Source organism: Pleurodeles waltl, chromosome 4_2 (genome assembly GCF_031143425.1).
Source record: "Pleurodeles waltl isolate 20211129_DDA chromosome 4_2, aPleWal1.hap1.20221129, whole genome shotgun sequence".
Classification (NCBI taxonomy): Eukaryota; Metazoa; Chordata; class Amphibia; order Caudata; family Salamandridae; genus Pleurodeles; species Pleurodeles waltl.
The window spans coordinates 851644627-851670483 of record NC_090443.1 but is presented as its reverse complement, the minus strand read 5'-3'; the positions used below and the strand labels follow the sequence as shown (position 1 = coordinate 851670483).

Below are 25857 nucleotides of genomic sequence, written 5' to 3'. Positions count from 1 at the left end.
ATGCACAACCAAATGACTGTGGTTGGTGCTTCTCACTAAATATAAACTTTACAAATTTAATCTCTGGTACTCCTTACTAGATTTTTTTGTTGGTTTGGTGTAATTTTGTTCATAAAAGTATTTCCTATTTTTTTAATTACACTGGGGTTTTTATTGTGTTGTGTTAGCAACTTTGTTGACACCTCTAAATGAATTACTCATTTTCTAAAGTTAAGCCTGTCTGCTCTGTGCCATGGCTGCCAAGGTTTTTAAGCAGGTTGAAATTATTGAAACCTTTACTTGATCTAACAAGGATAGTGACTTTATTACTTGAGATGGACTACCATCCCCCTGATCTAATGACCAACTTTCTCACTCCTGCAACTTTGGAAAACATGCCCCACCAGGTGAGTTATGCAGGTGACATTTTCTTTAATTTTATATTAAAAGGTTGTGGACGCCCTTTGGATCAGTAAAATAAAATATAAAAATTGTTTTATTGAAAAAATGGCAATTAAAAAAAAGACTGCAGGTGTTTGATGGTGAGTGGTAACAGGCGAGTAAGTTAAAGGGGAGGCCAAAAGCAGCACAGGGAGGACTGTGGGGGAAGAAGGACAAGGGGCAGAAAAAACACACAGAAACACACATGTGAGAGAGAGCAACATAGAGTGCTAGTCAGGGAGAGCACAGAAGGGGGCAGTGGGAAAACATATGCACTTGTGCACTGCTTAAGCAAAATGAAATTAGAAAGAGGAGCATGCCGGGAGGTAGGAGAAAAGTACATGGACAATTGAGAGTAACTCAGAGTGGGAGAATGTGTTCTTTTTTATTGAGCCATTTAAAGACACTAGTAAAGGAGGCGGGATAAAGACAACATGGACAACTCAGGCCATCCAATAAGAAACAATCAAATGAGAGTGGCAAAAAAGACAGAGGATAGTAAGCAATGGGTGAGCTTTGAGCCTCCTGTAAGTTCTTGGTAAGCTGGCAGTAGTTCTTTTGCAACCAGACAGCTAGCACTACCAGGTAGGCCTGACCTAAAAAGAATCAGCATTTGGTAACACATTTTTTTTTGTTTGACATACTTTCTGTAAATATGCAATAAATGCTTGAAGAAACAATATTAGGTCCTCTTTACTACTCATATTGCAGATGTTATCAAGGATATCCGGGGGTGCTGCAGCCCCCCCCTCACCTCTACTCTCAGCATCCTGTCTCTGGCTACTTTAGTTTTTTCCTTTTTACAGAAAGTTGATTCAGCAGTCAACCATGTAATAATCTATGTCCTGTTATTACGTGTACAGAGTTTTAAGTGGCTACATAAAGCTAATGTATTCAAACTAGTGGAAATTGCCACCATCACATCTGCAGTAATGCAGTCATTAAATGCTGATGATAGTTCGCTATTAAGCGGCCTAATTCATTCCAAGTATTTTTTTAGTTGTGTTTCTTGACTAAATTAGAATTTGGAAATGTCTTTCCACAGTATTCTTCAATTCTTTTAATGCAGACCCCACCCCTAAAATGATTTTTGTTTCTAAAACGTTTGATGATAAATTTGTAAGCCAGCTGAAACATTACCTAACACATGCAAAAGCAATATGCAATAGTTTTCAGTTGATCAAAATAAACCTGTGCAATGTAAAACAATTAAGGGCCTCATTACCAGTTTGGCGGCCTGTGGACTGCCGGATTATGAGTTTGGCAGTCGGACCGCCAAAAACCCCCAGTGGTCTGCCAGCCCGCCATATTCAGTAGGGTGTGGACCGTTGTGGCCAATGATGGAGATTCTGGCATTGGGACTGCCATGGCCATTACAACCTGCCAGACCCCCAACATTTCAATGACGACCCCACCACCATGGAAAGCTTGGTGGTCAGGCAGGTAAAGAAGCCAAAATAGATGGCATGCAGGGGTTCAGCCCTATGAAGGGGGAGGCAGGGACCATGTGAGCCCCCCAAAAAATTTAGGGTGCAAGGGCGCACTATGTCCCGTGCACAGCATGATGCATGGACACAGTCCACCAGTTGTTTCTGACAGTTAGGGGAGCATGGCTGGCAGTGGCTCCATCCTACTGCCTTCATCAGCAATTCATGCCAGCTCCCTGCAGAACACTTAATATGGCAGTCCTAGGACTGGTGGCCTGGTGCTGTTCGAAGAGCCACTGCCATGTCGGTCCGATGGTCCGCCCGCCAAAGCCATAATGAGGCCCTAAGTCATGTTATTTCAAAAGAATCAGTGGCGGATTGTAGGAATATAAAATAATAGTCCATAAGCATTATCTGTGTTGTTTATGTTTTAAAACTATTCTGGATGTGAAATTAAAAATGAATATTAAGCAAGTGATTCAAAATTGCTAACTAGGGATGACCAAGTAATTGTAAAAAATGTTGTTCATTGTTATCTTTTATTTGCTCACATTAGTATACTTAGATGCCAAGTTGCCCACCATGATTTGACCCAATACTTTCAATGTTCAAATAAATGAAAAGTCCCAAAATACAACGTGATTTTGGATACAAAGCCTGGGCTGGCTGAAGGTAGCATGCATAACATAATCACAGCCAAATATATCAGCAGTATATAATTTACAGATTTACATAAAATGTGAACACTTTATGATTGGCTAATGATTCATTTTGTTTTGTGTACTTTAGAAATGGTCATCAGTAAATAGCCTCCACTCCACTCCTTTGTGATATTTAATACATTCTCCCAGCCAGAAGGTCGCATAAGCATAAGAAAGGCTTAATTAGAATTCTTGGCCCTCCTAATTTTGTCACTAATACAGTCACCTGGCTTACATAAACTGTTTGGGGCCTATTCACAAACTACTCCTTGTAGTACGTTTATTAAGACTACAGTAGTACTACTAACATACTACAAAATGCTATTTATATACCTATGTGCAGAGGTCTATGCCCCCACCACTCCTATCTGTTATACACAGAGATCCCTACCCCGAATGTTGAGATTTATGTGCACATGAATATATGTATCAATAGGAGATGTGGAAGGGACAGAGGGCAGAGGCTAGAAAAAGGATTGTACTTACTACTAAAGGAGAGGGCTAGGGAGTGCTATATACCTACCCACATAAGGGTAAGCCCATTGCTATTCAAACTCTGCCCTTTTTTAATTACTACAGCTGAAAAGGGCCCAAAACAGTTGTAAATGTGCTTCTGATCAGAGTTGGAGTAAGTCCAGTTGAAGGACGGAGAATCACGGTCAATGGAGGCAAATACCCCATTGGGAATTTATGTAAAAATATATGACATTATTTAAACTATTTAAAACTATAAATACATTTCACTTAATGTTAAAAAATATCTATAAATAAAACATATTAATTATTTTATTCAAAATGTTTTATTAACTATTTTTCGTTTTGACAATTCATGTAAAAAATGTTTTTTATAAAATATTTAAATTACTTTCAATTAATTCTATACTTCTTGATTTTAATACATAATAAACAGTTCAAGGTTTAAGCCAAAACGAGTTGGTGTGCTGCTCTTGTTTGGTACCTGCATATGATTCAATAAAGAAGATTCCAATATCCCGCTCTGCCTGGTCTTCATGAACTGATGTATTCCACTTTGCCGTGGCTGTTCCAGTGAAACAGGGTCACTGCGTGTGTTCATAATACAAAATATATATTTTTTAATTCAGGTGGGAATTTCGTTCTTAACTTAGACTGCTAAAGAAATATTTTGTTTTCATTTATTTTATTCAAAATATTTTTTTTATTTAAAGTTATTTAATGAGCCATTAATGCTCTAACATATCATATTCTTCTATGTTTAAAATAATGGTACCAAAAAATTGACATCAACATAAAATATTTGTCCTAATTCTTTTGTAAGTTTAATAAACTTAAAAAGTTTTTGTTATACTTTACCATACATCTTTGATAGCGGAACATCAAAATTACTTGTGAAGTTACCACAAGTAGTAACTTTATGGTCATATTTGTTGTTTTTACTGGTTTCAAACCCTATTTCAGTGAGTGAGGGCATGTAAGTCTACACTGTTTAGAGAGTTTACTCTGATAAATTGTGAATAGCCAAAAGTAGTAAAGTTACTCAAAAGTGTAAGAGTATATTTTCTTGTGGTGAATAAACATGTGTAGATGTACGTTTATGACTAGGGCCCTTTTTACAGTGTCTCGGGCCAGACCAAGTGATCACTCAGCTCACATCATCATGCAACCTTAACGGACTGCCAGTGCAAAGAAATGACCTTGTCTACTCAGGAATGTTTTTTGTTTAGGATCACTCTAAAACGTGTGTCTGTTTTAACCAAAAAAGAAATCCAGATAAATATATTTAATTTCTACGAAAATACAAAGTGTTTTTTCAAGAATAGATCTATTTATCATATCTACTCACAAAACACAAAAAGATAAAATGCCCTATCTATCACAAAAGCCACTATTAATTCCTGTTAGCCACAGGATCCTAGACAGGCTCACGTATTAAGGATAGAAAATCTTTATACAGGAGCATCTGGAGTGGGCTTCCTGAGTCACTCCCCAACAAAACAGTCGGGTGTAGGCTCCCTGCGTCGCCCTCCATCAAGGAGACCACATGATAGGGGTGTCCAGGTGGGACCGGACACTCTTCCAAAACACGAAGGCTGCTGGGGGTGGGCTCCTCACACTGCCCTTCAATGAGGGAACACCCCTAGGTGTAGGGCTCCAACCGAGGGGAATCACGGCTCTCCATAGCACAGCGAGAGAGCCACTCATTATGTATGCATGTGCCCCACAAGGCCTTGCGATATTTCTGAGCTTTGTGTTCTGCTCGTGGTGGCTCAAGAAAGATGGGGTCACATTAACCAAGCACCCCTTGCCAGGGGGAGCTGAAGGAACAGTGCAGCAGCCCCCCACAGCAAAGTTTGTGTCCCCAGCCTAGGCTGGGTGGGACAAAGGAATCATAACCCACCAAGGGTTCCAAGCAAATGTTAAGCACAAGCTTCTTGGAAATGTTTGTGGGACTGTACCCTATAGGGGTGTAAGATAGTGTTACACCACGTTAATCAAAGGTAACCAGGAAGTAATCTGAGAGTAATCTAAAAGTAATTCAAAAGCAATTCTAACCTTTACTTTATTTAAACATGTCTCTACATGGTTCTTGTTAATGCTGATTTGAGTAATGAGACTGATAGCCACCTTTTCGCAAAGTAGATGTAATTATTTGCCAGATTCGGGTGCTCTGACTCTAAAGTACAGTCAAATATTGCATTGAGATACCTGGTATTGTTGTGCCATGGGGGTTGTTGGATTCTATTTCCCCTCGGGGGAGACAGGAGTAATTACACAATGTCAATGTAAATTGTTGCATGGTATTGAGTAGTGTGTGTAATAATTGTACTTTTACTTTATCAAAAGAAAAAGCACAGACTGGACAATCATTTATTGAGTGTCATGCTTGTCTGCTCGTGAATGGGGATTACTAGCCCACACCATCTCCCTTGAGTAAGCCTGGGACTGCTCTGCAAGCTATCCTATGAGAGTCAAACGCTACAATTGGGTGTTTGGCTCTTAGTGGTGGTCGTGTGCAGACCCATTACTTGTGCAGGCCACACAACTAATGACCCACCTTCGTTCAAACAAATATATACATGTATATATACTGGATGTATTCCTCCTTTGGCTGAAAATGTTAAATGAGAACTTGAGGTTTAGAGCAAAGCTATATGAAACTAAAAGCATGCAATAATTTAGTCCATTTTTGAGCTTTTATTGTGAGAGCCAAGAAGGGAGTTTCTGCTTTGGTCAGATTCTCCATCTCCAGAAGAATATCAGGACTTGCCCAAAATCTGGTAGCATTCCACCAATCTCCTCCTCTGAGGGTAGGCTAATAAACACTTAAAGAGAGGCTCACTGCTAGGACCTCATCAGGGGAAAAAGGGTGTAAGGAATTGAAAAGAGAAAGAAGACAAGACACGACTGCAGCACCTTCTCTACTTGATTAGAATGGAAGTTAGCTCAGGTTATTGTTGTAACATAACACAGCAGAAAAGTGGAATCTTTAAAGCAACAGCAAGCCGTTATGTACCTGTTGAAACAGAAAAGTCCCTCACATGGTGATGGACGTGCACCCCTGCCTTGAGCACCCCAGCTGTAATGATGTCTGGGTCCTTAATGCTGATTTTTGTTGTAAAGGGTGATTACAGATCATGCGTATGGGCAATAAAAGAGGTGTATCTCACAGATGGCAGTCTTTTTGGACCAGGAGGGGCTCACAAAGCCCACTCTCATAGTTGAGAAAGGCAACTGTCTTTGCCAGGAGTTAAGCAGCACAAGCACGGTGGTGGCAGCATACTTTGTAGTGGTAAGTAGGAGTGAAGAGATCCTTTTTACTGGTGTCACTGGAGCAAGGCCTGCAGACACACTCATTTAAAGTTCTGTGCTGTCTGCTTCACTCATTTAACTCAGTTTTGGCCTACATCAGTTTGCTGTGTAGTGAATGTGTGGAATACATGTGCTGGGTGTATGTATGCATGGTACTGGTAGAATAGAGGGATAATGCAGTTGTGTGCAGTGTGTGTATATTATATGCATGTGCTGGATAAATGTGTGCCTGTGAGTGGTACAGTACATGAAAGATGTAGCGCTGTGCAGTGTGTGTATGTTATATGCATGTGCTGTTTGCATGCATGCCTGGAAATGGTACAATATATTGACAACTCTGGGTTATATTTTGAAGACCAGATGCTGACTGGAGGAACATGAGGAGAGAAGATAGAGCAATCTTCCCAGATTGTTTTGTGGATTGGTGCATTCCTGTAAGGTGGGTGGGATTCACTGGAGGGAGAGAGAACAATACTTCAGTACACTTCAAAGGATGCTCTTTGATTCATAGACAGGTCATTGGAAAGGGGCATGAGCACATCTCAGGAAGGAGATGGGCCTGATAACAGAATTATAAAGAGTAGGGCTGAAACCCTAGGATTACCTTTGGATACAACTAGTGACTCCCATTGTCTGTGTTGTAAGGTTGCTTCTGCTGTGACAATCTGTTTTTTTCTGGGAGAAGGACAAGGCTGAGGAGAGGGAAGCTCAAATGGAAACAGACCCCCCCAACATAAACTTCAAAGACTCAGACTCAGACTCTAAATAACATTTGTTGTCTGGAAATGGAGTATAAGAAGAGAAGCTTGAGACCTCAAAAATTGTCAGCTGTCAATCAGCAAGTTAGTCTGTGCGAGGAAGAGAAGTTCTGCAATAATTCTGTCTGTGATCAGGACTGGGGACCAAGGCCTATTAGTCTTCTACCTGGGTGAAGGGACATCACCCAGGAACTTCAAGACCACTTGCCCCTGGAGCCTCGAAAACCATCACCTGCCTGTTTGCCAAGACCAGTGTGCCCTGTTAGGGAGAGGAAACCATTGGAGGGAGTGAGGTCTAGTAGGGGGTCCTGGCGATTGGATCCCTGTAGTGAGGAATTACGAGACAGCTGCTGCACTGATCTGGTCATTGCTCATGTACAGCGGAAAGTCGGAGACCGCTGTATGCCAGAGGAGGGCCACAGTAAAGGGAGCTGTGAAGACTGCTACACCGATTGGCTCATTAAATAGGTTGAAGGTTGTAAGTCCGTGACCCCGTATGCCAGGTGTAGCCACCATGAAGATAGCTTTTGTACAGATTGGGTCATAAACCATGTGTGGAGCTGAATCAATGACTCCATGTGCCAGGTGGGGACACTGGGAAGATTAATTTTATGCCAATCAGGCTGGAGCCCTTGTACAAAACGAGGGCTGTGACCATGTATGCCAGAGGGGGCCACCAGTACATGGCAAGGAGGTTGGTCTGGTTGAGACCAGTGGATGAGGGTGGAAGTAACCGTGGTGACCCAGGTGGACCTAGACCATGACGGAGGACCATTACCAGAAATGTCAACCCCATCACCACATGTGAGAAAGATCCCAAGAAGCATATTAGCACTGGAGGAGCATTGAGAACCCCCAGTGCAGGACCACGTGTGAGGATCTCAAGGACACCCAATCAAAGCCCTCGTGGCACACATTTGAAAAACTTAATGGAGGCATCCACTGCAGCTTTAGTGCCCGCATGGGGGCATGCTATGAGACTTCAGACACTCAGATCCTGCTGATGCCGGTAAGATTGATTTACAGGCCAGATGGAACTTGCCTACGCTCTAGCGATGGAACACTTTTGACTTTAAAAAAAAGCTGGAGTGACACTTTTGAGACTCATACTACTAATAGGTGCTTAACCTCAATGTCGCCTATAGTGAATGGGGAATACACACTACTGCTACAGAGAGGGGAATGGGACTCAAGGGCCCGCCTATGAAACACTAGAAACCTCACCTCAGGGAACTGTGTGTATTGTTTGTGAACGTCATGTTTTACTTTGTGTTTGTATGAACCAATTATTTTTTTTCATAAATTTGACTAGGCAAAAATGTATTGCTGCTGCTGAGTATATTTTGAGTTGTGTTCCTCTATTCACCCCTCTGTGTGTACCTCCCCACCTCCCCCAAGAAGCCTTGGACTGCTTGATCCGCACTTCCACTGAGCATCTGAGAATCAAGTACTGATGGGGTACTTGGCCCAGTTGCTCAAGATCCATGGTTGGGCCCAGTTGCTCCTGCTTGCCCCATGGCCCTCCTAACGAGGTTCTGACAGCATATTTTAATTACCACACTGACAAAGCATTGATCTCAATCAGGGCACAGACTTAACCCATACTCCATCTGATGGGCCGTTGTCACAATGCAGTCAGTACCAAGAAACCCTTGTCAAGTTCAGGAGCACGGGATGCAGTATGACAAGGTGGAATTGGTAATGGCTTAGTGACATAGAAAAAACTACAGGATAGAGATAGGAAACACAAAAAGGAAAGTGGAAAAACAGCATTAGTGTGGGAAACACTAATGCTAAATGAACTGAGTGCTGCAGGAACATTACAAGCACAGAAAGGTACACGGCTTAGACTGGTTCCCGCTGCCACTACTTAAGATCACCTGAAATTACCTGCCCTATTCTGTTGACTGGGAAAGTTTTTTCTGATTGGTTCTATGAGTCAGGTCGTACTGCCAGTCCCTCATTTTCTGTCTCATCCTCAGCAGGGTTGTCATTGATGTTGGACTCTCCACATGGTGATATATAGGTTGAATAAGACCACAAGAATAAACTGACCTTTTTACTGCGGTATGTATGTGAAACACCCTGGCCACTCTGTCGTTACCCAGGCAACTAGCAATTGTTACTGTCTTTTATGTGTTGCATGTGTGAGGTGATTTTAACTCTCTTAGGTGACTCAGGTGACTATCAAGTAAGTGAAGCCTAAGCTAGAAAGTCAGTTTGCCTCCTGCAGAACTTGAATGTTTGGATTGTACTTGGAATTGAAGAGCGTGGTCTTTTAATTTCTGAATTAGTGACAGTGGAAATACAACCCTGAATACTGCATCTGTAGGTGCTGTGATGGTCAGAATAATAATATGAGATAGTTACACAATGTGCCTATAGTACAGAGGAAAGCAATACTGAAATACTGGAATGCATGGTAGGATTTACAATAACATATAATTAACAATGTAACAAAGCCTACATTATTTGTTAAAGAATGTTACTAATAATAATTTTGGAATTGTTATGAACCATTCCTAGGTGATCAACAAGAATATTGACTGAGGTTAATATTGGTCTTTTGTAAGTAATTAAATGCTGGAAATACTTTTCAGTTAATTAGTTAAACAATATTACTGATGGTTTTTGGTTACTACATTTGGTGTTTCTTTTATGTACGTGTGGCAAACGTGTATTTCTTGATTTCAATTTTTCACTCATTATTACGTGTCCAAGAATATTCTGACAGCACTTGTACGGAACTGGCAGGGCAAAGGTCTTAAAAAAGGAAGTGGGGACTAACCAAGTTAGGCAGTATTCAAGTGACATCATGCAAGTGACATCATGGTGCATGATATCACGGTGTGTGACATTGTACGTGGCATCACCAGAAGTGACATCATGACACATGACCTCACCAGAAGTGACAAGCATTCATTTGGAACTCATTTAAGTCATAAATCATGAAAAGGCAGGGAAATCCTGTGTTGTATCAATCAAAATAGTAAGTTCTTTAGTTTAGACAGAAACGTTCTGTTATGAATAAATCTCAACATGAATTACTCGTGCAGTCAACCAGTATTTATTCAATTTGCCCAAAATGAATTTATTCCAAAAGTCAAAACTAAGTGAATACATTAGAAAAATATCCACTGTCAAGTGATCAGTGATAGAGTGATTCAACAGAACATCAAGTGAAAAAACCATAACCAAGTAATATGAAACGAGTGACAATATGTGAATCAGACGGTATATTGGTATGAATCAAAAGACAGCCAACTATATTATGTACAAATAGAGACACCAGGGGGAAGGGCCGGTATGTTTTAAGGTCATAGGTTTGTCTTTAGATGGTGTCAACGGCGTTTCGACATTGTATCGGATGTGAGGGTCTCGTCAAAACTGGGAATTACTTGGGGAACTGAAGAATTGTGGGCAATTAGTAATGCAGTTGTAAAAAAGGAATTACAAATAAGGAATTATGAAAATAGATTCTGGTCAAAGATCTATGGAGGGACTAATAACAGGATGGAGAGCAAGGCTAAACTCCTGGTGGGATCGGAAATGAAGAGGATTTCTATTCAAGAAATACACAGTGCAAGGGATAAGAACATTTTCACTCAGCCTGTAGCACGTGAACATGGTGCAAAACACATAACTCACCCAGGGAATTCGTGAGATATGTGACTCTGTCTTCCTAGGCTCAGTGGTGCAAATTAAGTGACAAAAGTACTCACAGGGACCTATAAGAATGTAAGGTCAACTGTTAATATGGCATTGAGAAGGCGTCGATATGCTCACCTGGAACTGATCGGCAGTTCAAGTGGTTATCAGTGGTGACAGGGAACTGCAGAGGTTATTCAGATGTCTGGGCAATCTTCACGGTGGAAAAAAAACAACTTGCAAAGTGGGCACGCCACCTTGCACGCCTGCGCATACAGACGACAGAGCTGCCCACTTTGATATGAAACGTATGCTCTCTGTCTTTAGAAAAAATAGACATATTGGAAATTACATAGGTCTTATTGAGAAAGTAAAACAAGTAGGTCCCTGTGTCATAATATCTAAAATAAGCTGTGACAATTGTAAGAATTGCTAGCCGTCTTTACTCACATATACAGCCTCAACTGACTACTAACCGTTTGGCTCTCATTAATAGTGGCCTGAAATTTAGGGTTGGTAATAATGCTCCTCGTGTTACTGGTACGCATGGTACCTGTAGCAAAGGGACCCAGTATTACTAGGGTATATCCCCACTAGCAGTGCTTACTTTATAAAAGAATGGGCACCAGTGCCCAAAGATCTCTATTTTGAAGCTGCAGTGTGTGCAATTGAAGATCCACAGCCGAATACCAAGGCTGCATAGTCCTAAATCCAACTCATGCCCCTTTATCTCACTCTTCTGGTTCTTACTTTCTACCTTACTGATGTTTTTCCCATCTTTCCATATTTTTCATTTTCTGACTTTCAGCGTTGTGCGTTTCACCCTTGCTTGCACTCTGTAAATGTCTGATGAGGAAAAATAGGTGCTGGTCTTCAAAAAATGAGTTCCAATGGCCCACCACCGACAACCACTGGCTCAAATTAAGAACTGCTCTTTTGTCCTCTATACAGTGGGGAATTATATGTGGGAATTGGTGTATCCCACCTGGTTCTCATATACATACTCATATTTGCAATTGTGTATTGAGGAGAGGGTCCTCCAGGTGTGAACTGGTGGATTTGTACCTGGTAGAGTATGCAGTACTCCTGCATCCATAAACACTGTGGGCCTCATTACAACTTTGGCGGAGGGTGTTAATCCGTCCCAAATGTGACGGATATCCTGCCTGCCGTATTACGAGTCCACTATATCCTATGGAACTTGTAATAAGGTAGGTGGGATATCTGTCACATTTGGGACGGATTAACACCCTCCGCCAAAGTTGTAATCAGGCCCTGTGTGTCAACACTGCACCACCTATAATCAGGGATTTAACTTGGTCAGTAAGATTGGGGGAAGGCGTGAACTTCAGATTTCCCTACAATCAAGCTGAGCATGACGAGGGGCTTACGGGACAATGTGTAGTGTTAAAAACAATAGTTTTCAAACTAACCAATGTTTTTAAGACCTTCAAAACAGCTAGAGAGTGAGCCTATGTGTGTGTGTGTATGTGTGTATTTGTCTATTTGCATGTAAAAATAGGTGAAATCCTACTGGCACCACACCTCACCCAACTGAAATCATTTGTACCCAACTATATACATCAAAATAAATTTTGTAGGGGGGATGTAACACCACGAACGCCACGCCTGCCTAAACCACAATCTTCTCTGTTTTTATCCACAGCAGAATAAATGGGCCAATCATAATGAGGGCCTCACTGTCAGTTTATAAATACCAGCCATAATTTCCCTTGTTTCATTTTCTTTTGCCTCTCATCTTTCCCCTGTAGATGTGTCTTCTACAACAATGAGTTATTGTGCAGGTGCATCCCTCGGACTTTCAGCAACCAATGAAGATGAAACCCTTGAAGGGACATTAAGTGTTTCATATAAAGGGTGTGAAAAATCTGGAACCTATTCCAAAGGTAAGCATGTTAATCATAAAATGTCAAGTTGGCAGCTTCTGATTATCTATCTATCTATCTATCTATCTATCTATCTATCTATCTATCTATCTATCTATCTATCTATCTATTTTTCTATCTATCATATAAGAATATTATATACTGTATAGCTATATTGATTGCAGCTATATAGCCGGCTGCTGGGTAAATAGTGAATTGTCTTTCCTATTTACTTGGCTAAAAAGTAAAGATATACTATTTGGCCATCATCCATGCAAATCGAAAAGTAACTTTACGATTTACCTGGCCTGTAGCTAACTAAGAGACATTGGCCCTCCTTATGAGATCGGCGGTCTTTTCCTAAGACAGCCGAAGTCACGGGCGCCAGAAGACCGCCAGTGCTGGCAGTCTTCTGCCCGCCATATAATGGGTACTACCAGATTTCCGCCACACTGAGTGGATATCCAGCAATAGCTATGCTGGCAGGCGGTGGCGCTCTGGCGTTGCTACCACCTGCACCGCTCCGCCAGTAAAATGCTGCCAGCTGTATTAAGACCATTACTACAGCCTGGCGGTGTCCTGCTGGTGGGGTGCTGCAGGCGGTGGCAGCGCCCCTTCCCGTTCTCTGCCGGACGACTTCCTGGCCAGACAAGGTAAGTCGGACGTCTGACAGGCGAGGGGGGTGGGAGGTGGGGGCTGTTGTATGTTAGTGTGTGGTGTCTGCATGTGTTTATGAATGTGTGTGTTTAAATACGACTGTGAGTGTTGTGGTGTATCCGTGGTTGTATGCGTGTGAGTGAATGCATGTATGAATGTTGAAGTGAATGTGTGTCTGCATGTCAGTGTCTATGCATGTGAGGATGTGTGTTTGGATGTTTGTGTGCATGCGTGCCTTAATGCTTGTGAGTATGTGTGAGTGAATGCATGTATGGATAAGTGTGAGTGGATGCGTATCTGGAAGTGTAGGTGAATGGATGAATGCGTGGTGTGTGTGGGTTTCTGTATGCATGTATGCAGGTGGTGGGGGTGTCATGTAATAGGGGAGCGTCATGTTAGTAGGGGGAGTGGGGGCGCTGTGACCTCAGGAGGGGCGCAGGGGTCAGGTGCTTGCGGGAGAGCCGCCTACCAGTGACAGGGAAGGAATTCCCTGTCACTGGTAGTACTCCCGCCATGGTTTTCGTGGCGGTAATACTGCCGCAGATACCATGGCAGTAGGCCAGCTCATAATGCCGCTGGCGGTCTGCTGTGGACCGCCCAGTCGGAGATGTGCATCTCTGGCCCAGTGTTGGTATGAGTGGAGATGTGGCGAGTTGGTAGCGCCCAACCCGCCACATTCATATTGTGGCAGTATACATCACCAGCCTGTTGGCGGTGATACTGCCGCATTTACCCTGACGGTCAAAAGACCGCAAGGGTCTTAATGAGGGCCATTGTGTATAATTTGGCCTCGGTCCAAACAGATAGCAAAGACACTTCACTATTTACCCAGCCGCTGGCAAAGTAGCAGACATTATGTACAATTTGCTCAGTATCAATGCAAATAGCAAACAGACTTTATTTATCTGGCTGCTGGGTAAATAGAAAAGATAATGTACTATTTGGCTAGTGGCCTTGCAAACAGCAAATACATTGAATTATTTACCTAGCTGCTGGCTAAATAGCAGACATGGACCATTTGGCAAGAGATCTTTCAAATAGCAAAAAACAATCATTGTTTATCTGACCACTGACTAAATAGCAGAAATGATATACTTTTTGGAAGACAGCGCTACAAACACAAAAGAACCTTCATTTTGCTACTGGAGGCTGGCTAAGTAGTAGACAGTATGCACAACTTGAACTTACTAATGGGGTGAAATGTTAGGGTTCACAAGGCGCTCAGGATTCGAATAGGCAAAGGATCTCAACAAAGAAGGGGTGCCTGCACAAGGGTAATCACCCAACCCTCAAAAAGGTTCGAATGAACCTCAAAACTAATCACAACAATGTGCGGTACCTCTCAAATAATATTAGAATTCAATATTAGCACGTACAACTATACAGGAAAATCTATTTTGGTATAGTCCAAACATTTATTGTAGTTCATTAGTGGTAATATAATTCAAACCAATTTTGGTATAATTTCAATTTGTTACATCCAGTTCAAGCATTCATTGTAGCCCGTCCAACATATTATAATTTAAGCTTGTAGCCCGTCCATGATATTACAATTCAAGCCGTCCAACATATTATAATTTAAGCTTGTAGCCCGTCCATGATATTACAATTCAAGCCAACACGTGTTTCGTCAAGGCACATTGTTTTCTCACATCCCAAACGACTTCTTCAGGGCACTTAAATCCAGTTATCCATTTCTCGATTATATCGTCCAGTAATAGTAATGACTTGACTATGCACAACTTGACCATAAGCTGAAGCTATGTATCTGCCAGAGAAACATCACTATTTACCTAGCTGCTTTCTAAACAGTTTATAATGTTATTATTATGCCTTATGTAGATTTCTACAGGCACTTACCACCAGACAGGACTGCAAACAAGGACTTAGCACAATCGACAACCATCTCCTTCTGCAAGTTACTGTCCTGATGTATTATTATTCAGTATTATTAGTCCATTCACAAAAAGTGGTTGCAAATTACACATAGGCTTTATGTGAAGGAAGCAGTATTTTTGCAATCCAACCAAATGTCCTATGTGGTCAACTGACATAATACTGAATTGCAGGGAATCTCAAAATGACAGCACACCGCCATCCATATACCTGCATTCTAAAATGGATGTTATTAAGCATCCTGTGTTCCTTAAGGGAACTAGTGCTGCTTTTAGAAAAAAATATGTTTTGGAAAGAATCAGGGAGAGAAAATAGTCACCCTTTGGGTCTCTACCTTCTCCCCCTAAATATGCCAATGCTGTTCCCAAGGTCAAAGGGGTGCTTGGGAACTTCCTTTCACTTTGTAAATCAGTAACTACCCCTACTCTGGGATCAGTCACTCATTAATAGTTTGTGATGGTATTTGCAATAGTAAATTATCAAGAAATTCCTTTCAGAATCGGGAACAATTTTCCAATTCATGAAAGGGCTTTTGTACTTAATATCTGATAAGGGCAACTAGCTGCAGATTGCTTACCTTAGAATTCTCTCCAGACACCAGATTAGATCCAGAACAATTCTTTCAGCAGTACCTCTGCATGTTGGTAGAGGGCACCCTGGGATTCCCTATCGACATCGTCCACCAGATATGACGTTGACGGAGTCCATATAATCCCTCCTCCGACACGCTGATGTCAGTTTCATCTGTTCTGCGCTACTACCCAGATACAGAGAAGTGGTTCCTCTTGCCATTTAGCCTCCCTTTTTTGATGATTCAGTCGAATGGAACAATGTGTATGCCTTCTTGCTTTAAACCCTGTGGGTCCTGTGCTCGACAGATGTCGTTCACAGACCCCATTCTGTCTGGAAATGGTGCTTAGACACCCATCACAACACCGACTATTGCATCCCCTATCAACATTTGAGGCCGATAGCATTGAGGGAGCAGCGGATGAAGCTCCTGGCAACATGGTTGTCGCAGTCTTTCCAAAGCGTCCGTGTCCTTCTTCCAAGACTGATCTGTGCAAATGCTCTAGGAGTCCTTTGTGTGTGGCTCCTTTGACGTCTCAAGGTAAGCATTGTCTGCTTCCTCTTCCAGCTTCACCACCTCCTGTACTTGTGAGGACGAGTTTGCACAGGAGTCTGCCCCGTGTCTCCTGGCTAGTCCTGGTACTGGGGTCATTCTGGCCCTGAAGCAGGACTGTTACTCGTCCCTGCATGCCATTTTTGGGCCTACCCCTCCCTGCGGAGCACCTTTGGGCCCTTATGAGGTGGAGGGTGCCCTGACGGGATATTAACCGGCTGCTTCATCCTTAGTGCCTGTCATGCCCATTGACTCCATCTTCGGATTCGTTTCGGCACCGGTATACAGCCTCTTAGGGCTTCCACCTTCTTCGCCTGAATCTTCTCCACTGGCTTAATTGTTTCCGCTGAGTTCTGCCTTGCCGACTCCGGTGGTGCCCTCGTCTTTGCTCAATGCCCCCATTGTCATCTCATCAGAGTCAATTTACAAACCTTCCGATGTTGTGGTCTCACCTTCTCAACATCGGTCTTGCCCTATGTCTTCTGGGACCCACCCTCCAGATCCTCAATTGGAGGAGAATGGTTTGGATTGTATGCCTCCCATTTCCAACACCATTCCGTTTCCACATTCAGATTGGTTATTTGACGTGGGCAATGCTAGTGGCCTGGACTCCCTGGCTTCCAGCCTCCTGTCAACCCCTGGGTTGGTGTCAGAAGCAAGTTCTGCTCTAGCAGACATGTTAAAGCGTGCTTCGGAAATGCTGCACTTACAACTTCCTTCTGTTTACTTTTCCACGGACCCTTTACTTGATGCTTACATCCGGACAGTCCTTCCTTATTGTGAGGTTCTTCATGATATCCTGTTGGGGGGTTTGGCCCAGACAGCATCTGGCCCCCCTCTGGAACACTCTATTTCACATAGATACAGACCAGCCCAAAATATATATATTTATATATGGAACATCCTTTGTACATATATATAGATATTTATATATTTTTAAAGGGATTTTTCTTGTGTAGCGATGGCCGCACGCTTATTCCTTTCTTCCCCTGCCTCTGAGTATGTGTTCTTGTCTTTATTAAAGACTGTTAGCTCTGCCCTCTCAGGTTGTTTCTGTCCCTTCCCTTTCTTTTTGTGTACCTTGGTCGTCTTTTCTCCACTATGTTCCAGCATTAAGTGTGTAAGATTCCTGTCCTAGCACTTGCTTAATCCTGTCCTAGCAGTTGCTTCATCCTGTCCTAGTACCTGCTTAATCCTTCCCTGTTGGCTACACAACAGTAGTTATGTCTCCTCTTTTTGGTGGCCATTGTTCCTCTTTGGCCATATTTTGTTCTGGTGCTCAGAGTGGTAGTCCCTGGTATATACATTTGCTTTGACGTTGACGTTGAGGTCTGCTGTTCAGATCCCATTCTGGGAGTCAACGTCACCTTTACTTTTTCCTTTAGTTCATCTTTCAGTGACTCTTTTCCATCGGCTGGACTACTTGTTGCCATTATCTTGGCCTTCTATGGTTCTGGTTGTCTCCTGTGATGATTTACCGCCTACTGTCAACCTTGTTTCATATTCCACAAGGTTTCTTTTGTTCCTATAGGCAGGTTGTTCTGCCAGCTTCTTTTGTGTTTTAGGCCCTTAGCGTTCCTTTTTCTGCTCAACTGGCTTTTTGGTTCCCAGAGGGGGTTGATTTTTTCTCTCTCTCCCCTCTTTTCTTTTGATACGGGGTTGCTGTTTGTTCAGCCCCTTTCTTTCTCTATTTCCATATACTATTGCCTTCGTGATGGCGGTCAGACTGCTGCAGATAGGGTGGTCCGACCCTATTAGGACTGTGGCAGAGCTGCCATGGACTGACCGCCGACAGCCTGCAGCCTGGCGTTCTCGGAGGTTATAATCCACCAGGGCAGGGCTGCTGATTATGAGTCCCCATACCACCATGGAAAGGCTGGCCGAATGGGGGTGTTGGGAGCCCCTGGGGGACCCCTGCACAGCCCATGCACTTGGCATGGGCAGGTCAGGGGCCACCATGCGCAGCCCCGTCGTGCATTCCACTGCCCGTATTACGGGCAGTGGAATGCATGACTGGTGCTGCTGCACCCACTGCACCGTTACATTGGCACCGGCTTCATTAGGAGCCGGTGTCAATATTAAGGCCCTGTTCACCGGAACTCTTAATGGGGCCGGCGGTGTTCGGGCCGCACAGGCGATCTGAATGTGGAAAGAGTTTGGCGGGCCGCCTCCGCCACCCGCCAAACTTGTAATGAGGACCTATGTATCCACATATGTATGTCTACATATATTAAGTTCTACATCTACGTCTTTATATCGTTATCTATGTCCGTGTCTACCTGGACTCTATCTATGTAATATCTTTGCACGAACACTTCATCATTACTTCTATATGTGCACAGATTGGTGTTTCCACATGTCTCTATTACGATCTCTTTGTTTCATCAGCTTTCGGGGACATGGTACACCTTGTATCTCTTTTTGTCCCTTTTTATATGCATTATTGTTACGTTACACTTCTCAACAGCTCCTCCGTTGGTGTTCCTGGAAAAATGCTATCTGTTTTTTTACTTACTCTTTCAACCAGGGTTGACTTTCTATTTGGTGCTGGTTTTGCCTATGCATCCTGCTGATGCAGCATGTATGCATTGGGTGTTCCCTCCCAATTGTCTCAGTGATTTTTGTGGTAGCCTTGCATCTTGGTCCTTAACTCTTTTACCAGTACAGTTCCTACCCTAGGGCTATACATGTTTATTTTCCTCTTGAATGTTGTCTACAATAGATTCCTTTTTCATTTCCATGTACTCCTCTCCCCATGGCATTCCATGTCTTCTTGCAATGTTTTGTGGTCTTCCACTATTCTTCTGGTGGGACAAATGTTCTTTCTCACCTTTATCTCTAATTGTGCCGGTCTTCTCCACCTTCCGTTAGGTCGGTAACTTGTTTGTAAGACTGGCTGGGATGAGTTCGCAGACCCACCTCCTGGGTTTATATTGCTTTGGTATGTATTCTAAGGTAAGGAATCTGTGGCTAGTTGTCTCTATGAGATGGACAAGTTACTTACCTTTCGTAACACCTTACAGACTAGGCACAGATTCCTTACCGACCCACCCATCCTTCCAGTTCTGCAAACTACTTTATTTTACCTCACTATCCCTTGCTTGGTCTCATCCTACCAAGCACTTCCATTCAGTGGTGGTGATTTACTATTACATCTTTTTCTTTTTTGGCACACTGTTCCATTGTCAGTTTCTATGGTGGCTCCACGTTGTTGCGCAGATTCGGGTCACAGAAGAAACTGACTTCAATGTGTTAGAGGAGAGTAATATATAGACTCTGTTGACGTCATATCTGGTAGACGTGGTCGATACGGAGTCACACTGTGCCCTATACCGACATACAGAGGTACTGCTGAAAGAATTGTTTCGGATCCAGTCTGGCACCTGGGGAGAATTCTAAGGTAAGGAATCTGCAGCTAGTCTGTGTCTCTACCAGATAAAGCATTACAAAAGGTAAGTAACTTGTTCAATAGTCACAAGCCTTGCAATTTTTGGACATGAGGCCTTTAGTGCTTAAACTTGCTTAAATGCTATTTGCACCCTAATCACTAATTCACAGGTCTAAATGTCCCAAATGTGTGAATGTTTCCATGTTATTTCGACAGACATAGCACATGACTCAAAACAGAGCGATGTGGGAGGCCCTTTACTGAGCTATCTTGTGGTGCGCTAAAGCTCATACTCCTTTAAGGTTACCTCCAGATGTGTGCTAATGGTAAAGATGAACTAGAACCTTTCCAATACGAGGTGGAACTGTTTACTCTTCTACAGCTATGCACTCGCTCTTACTCAAAAGCCATGGGAATGTACTGTGGCCAGATATAAGATTACATAAATGCTCCAAGTTATCAGACCACCTCTTTTTTCTGCAGCAAATCAGTGCAATTCTAGTACAGTTCAATGAAACAAATCAGACTAGACTAAAACACCTGAAAACAATGGTTTGTAAAAGCAAATGCCAAAACTGGATAAGCTGTATCCCAGTCACATTTTGCAATCTTATATTAAGGGTGATCTTATCAAAATTGAAACAATTCCATAGGGCCCCTTATGCAAGTCACCACCACAGAGTAATTGAAAGGCATCATTCCACTCTTATGATAGAAGGAAAAAAAAAGTTACATCTTTAAAGCATATGATCTATGTATCTAGCTAAATATCAGTCAGTGTTTCAGTGATCTTTTGTCAAATGCCTTTGTAGCTAGGTTTTACAAGTAATTATTATTAAATATGACTACATGACTGCATGTTTGGTAGTATCATTGTTATTCAAGACTGATTCCTTTAGAAGAAGAGACAGTGACAATGATCAAGGATATGTACTAGAAAATCTAATCTCAAAACATGTGATTCCAAAAAGTAGTGAATGGTCCTTACTTGTGGGTATTGATCATTCCCTTGTTGAAATCTTAATCGTTCTTTTAACAAACAGTGCAGCACCAATTTCATACAGCCAGTACTCAGGCTACAGAGTCAACAGTTATAACCACACAAATGCACTGCTGTTCGGTATTAGCACTGCTACTATTTTCTGCAAGTAAATCAGATGGTGCCTTCCGAAACGCTGTTTTCTGTGTCTTATTGATCGACAATGAAATGATTCTCCCATCTTGATGACAGTGTTGTGGTACATGTGGTATTAACAAAGAATGTATTGGGAAAACTTAATGAGCCATTTGAAAAATTCTCAGAATAATCATTATGAGAGGTTATGGGAGTAAAGGAGTGTTATTATTTCATGGCACTCCCAAAAACAAAGCATTTGAATTAATGAAATCAAAGTACTCTGCATACCTTGCATCTCAGTTATGCTGGCTTTCCCTTTGTCTCCCCCACCTAGTTCATTAAACACTCGTGCATGTTCTCTGCAAGTATTCCATCCTTTTGCTTTTCTATTTGGTGAGGCTCTAACCCATATTGCACCCATTCTGAACATAACTGTCTAATGGCCCATCAATCCAGGTGATACAGTGACAGGCACTAGTAGCAGTAGATCACTACTGCATGGGCACAAGACTTTTAACCTGTTTAGCTGTAGGCATATTGGCTATTGACTGTCCAGATCCCCAGTGTCTTGCCTTCGTCATGTATGGAAGCTCAGTGTGTGTGCTTTATTGATAAAGGGTGAATGGTGGGGTATATTTGTGCTTGGGTTGGTGTTCCTGCACCAGTGGGCTGTCTTACTCTATGTTGAACATGCTAGTGGGTGCATACTGCTTCCTAAGCCCACCTCCATGTTGTAGCTGGCGAAAAAGTAGAAAGCTGCCAAAACTGCCCCTCCGTCATTTTATGTTTGTTCCTGTTCTAGTGAAACCCAGATGAAGAGGGCTGTCTGGCATGCAATAAACAAATACATGTAACCAAAAGAAAGAAGCACTTTTCTAAGAGTGTACTACTTTGATTTGTCGAGAACTTCTGGCCCCTGATAAGATGCCAGATCCCATTGAGTCGTCAGCTACAAAGCAAACCTGTTTGTTGTACATTGCCGATATTGTGTGGCCTATATAGAAAACAATGGGTATCATGTGTGAGGGTCGGAAATCTTCTCTAGGCATTTCATAGCACTCTTGGGGTTGTGCTTAAGCATGAAGTAAAACAGAGAGTTCTATAAAAGAGAAAGTGGGTTTTCAGAGAAATACCAACTTCCTGGTTGCTGTGCTTATTTGGTAGGTTGGGGGTTTACAGGCTGCTTATGTGAAAAGTATTAGATATCATGTATCCAATTGTATGACAATAATCTTCAAGAAGCACATACTGTGAGAAAAGTGTAAGATAGGTGGAGTCAAACTTGTGGATATGTACCATCACCCTCTAGTCTGTCCTATGCATGTTCTTCTGTGTAGGATCAGCAACGGTAATTCCTCCAATAATACCTAGCCTTACACCCTGCAATAGGCCAGATACCTTTAATATAATAATGTAGTCATGAAACAGAGCACCTCCTAAAGCAACGGAGCTGTCTGACTAATACACTCACCATGACTCTGGCTCATTATAGACATACAACGCATACAATGGGTGGTAAAGTAGCCTGGTTCTAAACCAATTACATTGCTTGCATGTCTCACAGCAACTGACTCAAGGTCTCCCCCAGTTTCCAGTTAATTGTCCCTTATTACAGCAGCCAGTGTTAGGCAATAAAACATTTAAACAACTTTCTGTAAAAAGTGTGATTCTTTAATGACTGCTTTCTAAGTATCAGTCTTTGTATGTAGCATACTCAACTTGCCGTCATGAAGAAGGACTTTGGAAGAATCAGAATAGTTGATGTAGTATTCATATATCCAGATATATCATCATCAGGTCCCGAACAGATACAGATAAATAGGAACCAATACTTTTTGAAATATTTACCTTTTATTGTGATAATTAAAACTGTAATCACAAACACAAACAGCATATTTATGTTTAAATTTGAGTCCTTCTTAAAGTGGATAGACATTACACATCAGTCCTATTTCTGGGAGAACACATTCATAGTATAAGAGCTCAACAATCAACTAACAGACACAGTAACTCTGTTTGTAGCCCTGTGCTTACCTTAGTAAATGAAAAGTACCTTGATCTCATAGAAAAAAAAAATTCTACATAGTTTAAATAGGACTACAGTTACTATAATGTAATGTCATCTACAAATCTTAGTGAGGCACTACACTCCTATGACATCCCCTTCTTGCTTCAATAGAACAGCAGGTGCTCAGGTAATGTTGTTCCTGAGCGTTTGTAGTGCTCTTTTATTGCAAATTACTCTATTTAAGTAAATTGTTACACAAATGTTGTATAACGATGCAAAGTGAAATTATGGCATAATTTAAGGAAACTCATATAAAAAGAGTAACATGAAATTCTTGAAATTACGTAAATGATGCCACCATAATTTAAATTTCATCCAAACTTAATTATTAGGACCTCTTGGACTGTGCCTGGTCATTTTGGTCCTGGTCTTGTCTCACTGATCCTTGATGCTCTAGGTGTCTTGGTCCCCCTGACCGCTGTTAGCATGGTCTTGCACCCCAGTTCCTGGTTCTCCTGCCCCAGGTGACACTTCAGGTCCTAGTCCTCTTGGTTGTGCCACCCCAGTCCTCTTAGCCCTGTTCCAGATCCTGCCTATCCTGATCCTTATAGTTCACTTAATCCTCATCCATCTGGCCCTTGGTCCTAAGAAGAATTGCCCACCCACTCCTGATCTGTTGGAAATGGTCTTTCTGCAGAGTTACCCCCAAACTCCTTCTCTTTTTCTGACCTCATTTCTGCAGGCTTTAGGACTCTGCGCACTTTACCACTGCTAATCAGTGCTAAAGTGCATATTGTCTCTCCCTAAAACATGGGGACATTGGCTCATACCCAATTGGCAAATGTAATTTACTTGTAAATCCCTAGCAAAGTGCACTACATGTGCCCAGGGCCTGTAAATTAAATACTACGAGTGGGCCTGCAGCACTGGTTGTGCCACCCACATAAGTAGCCCCTAACCATGTCACTGCAAGGCCTGTGTGTTTCACTGCCACTTCGACTTGGCATTTCAAATTAATTGCAAGCCTTAAACTCCCCTTTTTCTACATATAAGTCACCCTTAAGGTAGGCCCTAGGTAGCCCATAGGGCAGAGTGCTATGTAGGTAAAAGGCAGGACATGAACATGTGTGTTCTATATGTCCCAGTAGTGTAAAACTCCTAAATTCATTTTACACTGATGTGAGGCCTGTTCCTTTCATAGGATAGCATTAGGGCTACCCTGATATACTGTTTGAGTGGTAGATTCTGATTTGAAAGGAGTAACCAGGTCATATTTAGTATGGTCAGAATGGTAATAGAAAATCCTGTTTAATGGTGAAGTTGAATTTAATATTGCTATTCTAGAAATGCCACTTTTAGAAAGTGAGCATTTCTCTACACTCAAATTCTTCTGTGCCTTACAGCCTGTCTCCAATCCATGTCTGGCTGGGCTGGTTGACAGCTTCCATGTGCATTTCACTGAGACAACCCGAAACACAGGATGCTCAGTCACACCTGCACACATCTGCATACTGAATGAGTTTTCCCGGCTGGGAGGGTGGAGGGCCTGACACTTACATGTCAAAGGACAGTGGCTTACCCTCACACAATGGACTGCCAAACCTCCTACTGGGACCCTGGTAGACAGGATGGAACTAAAAGGGGACCTGGTGCACTTCTAAGCTACTCTTTGAAGTCTCCCCCACTTCAAAGGCACATTTGGGTATTGAAATAGGGCCTCCGACCCTACCAACTTAGACACTTCTGCTTTTCAGACACTTCTGAAGTTAGACACTTCTTGACAAGATACCTACTGGGAAAGGAACTCTGAACCAGATCCTGCAACTTGCTAAGAGAAGCTGCCTGGCTGCCAAATGACTCACCTGACTGCTTTGCTGTAAAGGACTGCTGCCTTGCTGTTGCCCTGCTGCCTTGCTGCATTCTGGCTCTTCTGAGAAGTGCTCCCCAAGGGCTTGGATTGAGCTTGCCTCCTGTTTCCTGAAGTCTCAGGGCCAACAGGACTTCATCTCTGCAAAGAACTCCTTGTGCGGTGAAAATCGGCACACAGCCTTCCGGAATCGACGCACAGCCTACCCTGCGGTGAGAAAATCACTGCATCGCCGAACTGGAATGACGCAGACTGGCTCTGTGAGTGGAGATCGACGCAGCGCCTGCGTTGCAACTGGAACTTCGACGGCCCCCTGGTTCGATGCTGCGCTGAACCGGAACAACGCAGCCTGACTTCCTGCGAGAGGAATTGATGTGGCACCTGCTGTGCGACAGAAATTTCCCAGCATCGCCCACCGGATCGACGCAGCTCCTGTGACTTCATCCTGCAGGCCCAGGTTTTCTTTGCATCGTACCCAGGGCATCCAAATACCCTGCAACCCGAAGAGGATCCAAGTCTGTGTGCCAGAAATCGATGCAAGGCCCTTGCTGCCTGGAAAATATCGACTCATCGTCTGTGTGCACCCGGAGAAACCAACGCACATCTCCCAGTTTTCCACACATCTCTTCCTCTGCGTTCCCTTACAGACAATTTAGACGCAAACCAGGTACATTGTGCTTGCAAGAGACACTTATTGCTTTTAAGAACTTAAGACTCTTTTTATCATTTTCTAAAGTGATATTTCAACTTGTACTTATCAAATCTTGATCATTTTGATTTAATCAGATAACTATCCTATATTTTTCTAAACTCATGTGGTGTATTTTTGCGGTGTTTATCCTGTTTTATTGCATGATTTATTACACAAATACTTTACACATTCCCTTCTAAGTTAAGCCTGACTTCTCAGTGCCAAGATACCAGAGGGTGGGCACAGGATAATTTGGATTGTGTGTGACTTACCCTGACTAGAGTGAGGGTCCTTGCTTTGACATGGGGTAACCTGACTGACAACCAAAGACCCCATTTCTATCATGATGTAATTATTTTTCTGGTTCTCCTCAATCTTGTCATCACACTCTTGGTCCTGGTCCGGCTTTTGCTTGTCATTATGATTCTGCACTAAATCGTCCACTTAGTCCTGATCCTCCTTGTTCAGGTCACGTGATCAT

At 42.6% G+C, this 25857-nt stretch overlaps 1 protein-coding gene across 2 annotated transcripts in view; it reads left to right on the top strand.

Moving 5' to 3' along the window:
* C8A (complement C8 alpha chain) overlaps positions 1-25857 on the top strand; it is a 348185-nt gene that overhangs the window by 178410 nt on the left and 143918 nt on the right. The window contains exon 8 of one of the 2 annotated variants that reach the window (XM_069232592.1): positions 12516-12650. The exons of the other annotated variant lie outside the window; for it this stretch is intronic. Within the exon in view, the coding sequence (XP_069088693.1) occupies positions 12516-12650 (135 nt within the window). The remainder of the gene's footprint in view (positions 1-12515; positions 12651-25857) is intronic. 2 annotated transcript variants of the gene reach the window in all.